This window comes from Macadamia integrifolia, unplaced genomic scaffold (genome assembly GCF_013358625.1).
Source record: "Macadamia integrifolia cultivar HAES 741 unplaced genomic scaffold, SCU_Mint_v3 scaffold595, whole genome shotgun sequence".
Lineage (NCBI taxonomy): Eukaryota > Viridiplantae > Streptophyta > Magnoliopsida > Proteales > Proteaceae > Macadamia > Macadamia integrifolia.
The window spans coordinates 202,669-205,306 of NW_024870494.1; the positions used below are offsets into that span (position 1 = coordinate 202,669).

The following is a 2,638-nucleotide window of genomic DNA, read 5'->3' on the forward strand; positions in this document are numbered from 1 at the left end:
TTCATTAAAAATATGTGACACTGGTATAGACCTATAAAGAAATTGGTGGTGTGTCTGTGGCATCGGTGGGCATATTTTTATAAAGTGGAATTTACTATCACTCCCCTATACTTGGCCTATATTTATTAAAATCCTCTTATTTTTTTCTCTTTTTTTTCTCTGATACTCCCCTACATTTTGATTTTTACATCTCTAACTTTCCTGCTCTTTTTAAGTACCCAAATTAACCCTTCTTTTCACCTATAACCTATTACATTTTTTTCTTTTCAAATTGACTAGTTCAAACCATGGTTTGAACCAAACCACTTATAAGTTTTTTCTCATTCAATCATCAAGGATATTGACATAGTTAATGTATCATTAAAGATATTATTTATTTAATATTTTTATTATATATATTTTTTTATTTTGTCTCATCTAATCATCAATAATGTTTATTTATTATCATTATTATTTTTTTGTCTCATCCATGATCACAAATTTAATAATCTATTTGTTTATTAGTATTAGATTGGTTTAGGTCTCAGCCGATACTAATTTGGATTAGTAATTTCAAAGTTATATTCCCAGTTAGGGTTGTCACACATGGTTTTAGGGATTAAAAAAAATAAAAAAAATGTGTGATATCCAATTGGAACATATGATACCGATATAAATATAGAATTGATAACAGTATTGGGTTAACAATGCAAATACCTGATTGGAATATATGATACCTATATAGGTAGATATCAGATACAAAATTATTCTTTTTTGAATTTGCTATATCCGTGAGCTTGGATAAGACAAAACTTCTTACATTATATGTGAAAGTGAAAAAGAAGGGTAATATGGATATTTCAAAAGAGTAGGTGAAAAATAAAAAAGTAGAAGAGTATTAAAAAAAAAAAAAAAGGTTAGAAAGTTTTAATAAATATTGGACAATTACAGGAAGTGAGCAAATCCCCCTTTTATAAATTCAACGATTACGTCTGCATTCTTGTAATCATGAGCATACTTGATGCTGGAACCTTTTTTTCTTTTTCCCATTTTAATAAAATGGTTTCTTAGTTTCCTTGTTGGAATTGAGTTCCAGGATGTGACGCAATGAACCTATCTCCAATCACTTCCTTGTACATGTTATTTCAATCAGTTACGTAAACCGACTCGTCTGTTTTAACTTCGACCCCTCAAAATCTTCGGAGTTACAAAACGGAACAACTTTTCCTTTTGTTCTTTTCCATTCCCTTTTAGGAGTTGCTTTCCATTCCTGAATGCCTGGTTGACAGGCAGATCAACCCAGGCAAGAATTTGGTACTTTCCATGATCTTAATTGGGTAATTTCATCCATTAATTATCAAAATCTGTATAAATTATTTTTCCTTTTAGTTCTTCATTTCCCAGGGAATCATTTGAAAAGTGAAGAAGAAATGTAAAAGATTAGGTGTGTTTGATCCAAAGTCAAAAGGTTTTGACATCTCCTCACCGAATGTATCTAACCAAAATCGCCTTCAATTTTTAACGTTGTTTTCTTCTGCTCCGTCTCTAACACGGACAGCAAGCAAGCAAGCTACTGACTGAGCAATTCTCTCTCTCTCTCTAGATAAAAGGGTTGGCGGCAGGCGGTTGGCTGTTGGAGGTTGGCGGTTGGCGGGCGCCCATGATTCAGAGAAAGGAAAGAAAGGCGAAAAAAGTGATTCAGTGAGGTGGTTCGTGGGTGGGGGCCGAGTCGTCGAATTCTAAGACAAACACCTCACCAGGTGAGTCAGGAGAAAAGGTGGGTGGGGAAGGGTCATGGAGATAACGTATGCCTCAGCCAGTTCTCGAGACCTTGTGGCTGCTGAGAGTAGTAGTAATCTTTCAGCACTTCCTCCCATGTCGAGTAGTCGACAGGTGAAGGTCATTCCTTTGCAACACCCCACCGTGCCCTCTTCGTCTCCTTCGCCTTTCCTCCCTTTGATCTCTAGATGGTGCTCCAAGTTAAGTTCCATGTCGCCGCTCAACTGGGTTGAGCTTTTCTTCCCTTGTTCTAAATGGATTCGCACTTACAAATGGAGGGAGTATCTACAGAACGATCTCATGGCCGGATGCACCGTCGGTGTCATGCTCGTCCCCCAGGTCTCTCTTTCTCTCTCTAAATTTCCCGACATTTTATTTAAAAACAAAAAATTAAACCAGTTCAGGTTTTCTTCCTGTACGAAGAGTGAGGAATTCGTTTGCTTTGATAGACTGAATTACTCCTCTCTATGAATTCTTGCAGATTAGATGAATTTCTTTCTATGCAAATTGTTTTTGTTTTCCGTTTTCTCTTTTTGTATGTTTGATCTTACTTTGGAACTTTTCTATTACGATATAATTGTTTCTTTGCCTTCTTCTTCTTCTTCCCTGAAAATGAAATTTTCTCGCTAATGCTTATACGACCTAGTTTATGCTTAATTCACTCTTTTAATTGGTCTGCTATTCAACTACTATTTTAGTTTGACCTTTTGTTCCTCGATGTTCAGGCTATGTCTTATGCAAAATTAGCTGGGCTACATCCAATTTACGGACTTTGTAAGTTCATAAATAAATATTCACCACCATTTTGTTTATGTATCTTATTCTCAAGGTAGTGGGCCTGTGGCCTGTTGCCCTCATCCCATAGTGGTACTTTGGTACT

At 35.8% G+C, this 2,638-nt stretch overlaps 1 protein-coding gene across 1 annotated transcript in view; it reads left to right on the forward strand.

Moving 5' to 3' along the window:
* The first annotated feature begins 1,386 nt into the window (after positions 1-1,386).
* Positions 1,387-2,638, forward strand: part of LOC122069384 (sulfate transporter 4.1, chloroplastic-like) — a 25,173-nt gene continuing 23,921 nt past the window's right edge. The window contains exons 1-2 of the mRNA XM_042633385.1: positions 1,387-2,097; positions 2,484-2,532. Coding sequence (XP_042489319.1) covers positions 1,774-2,097; positions 2,484-2,532 — 373 coding nt within the window. The 5' untranslated portion in view covers positions 1,387-1,773. The remainder of the gene's footprint in view (positions 2,098-2,483; positions 2,533-2,638) is intronic.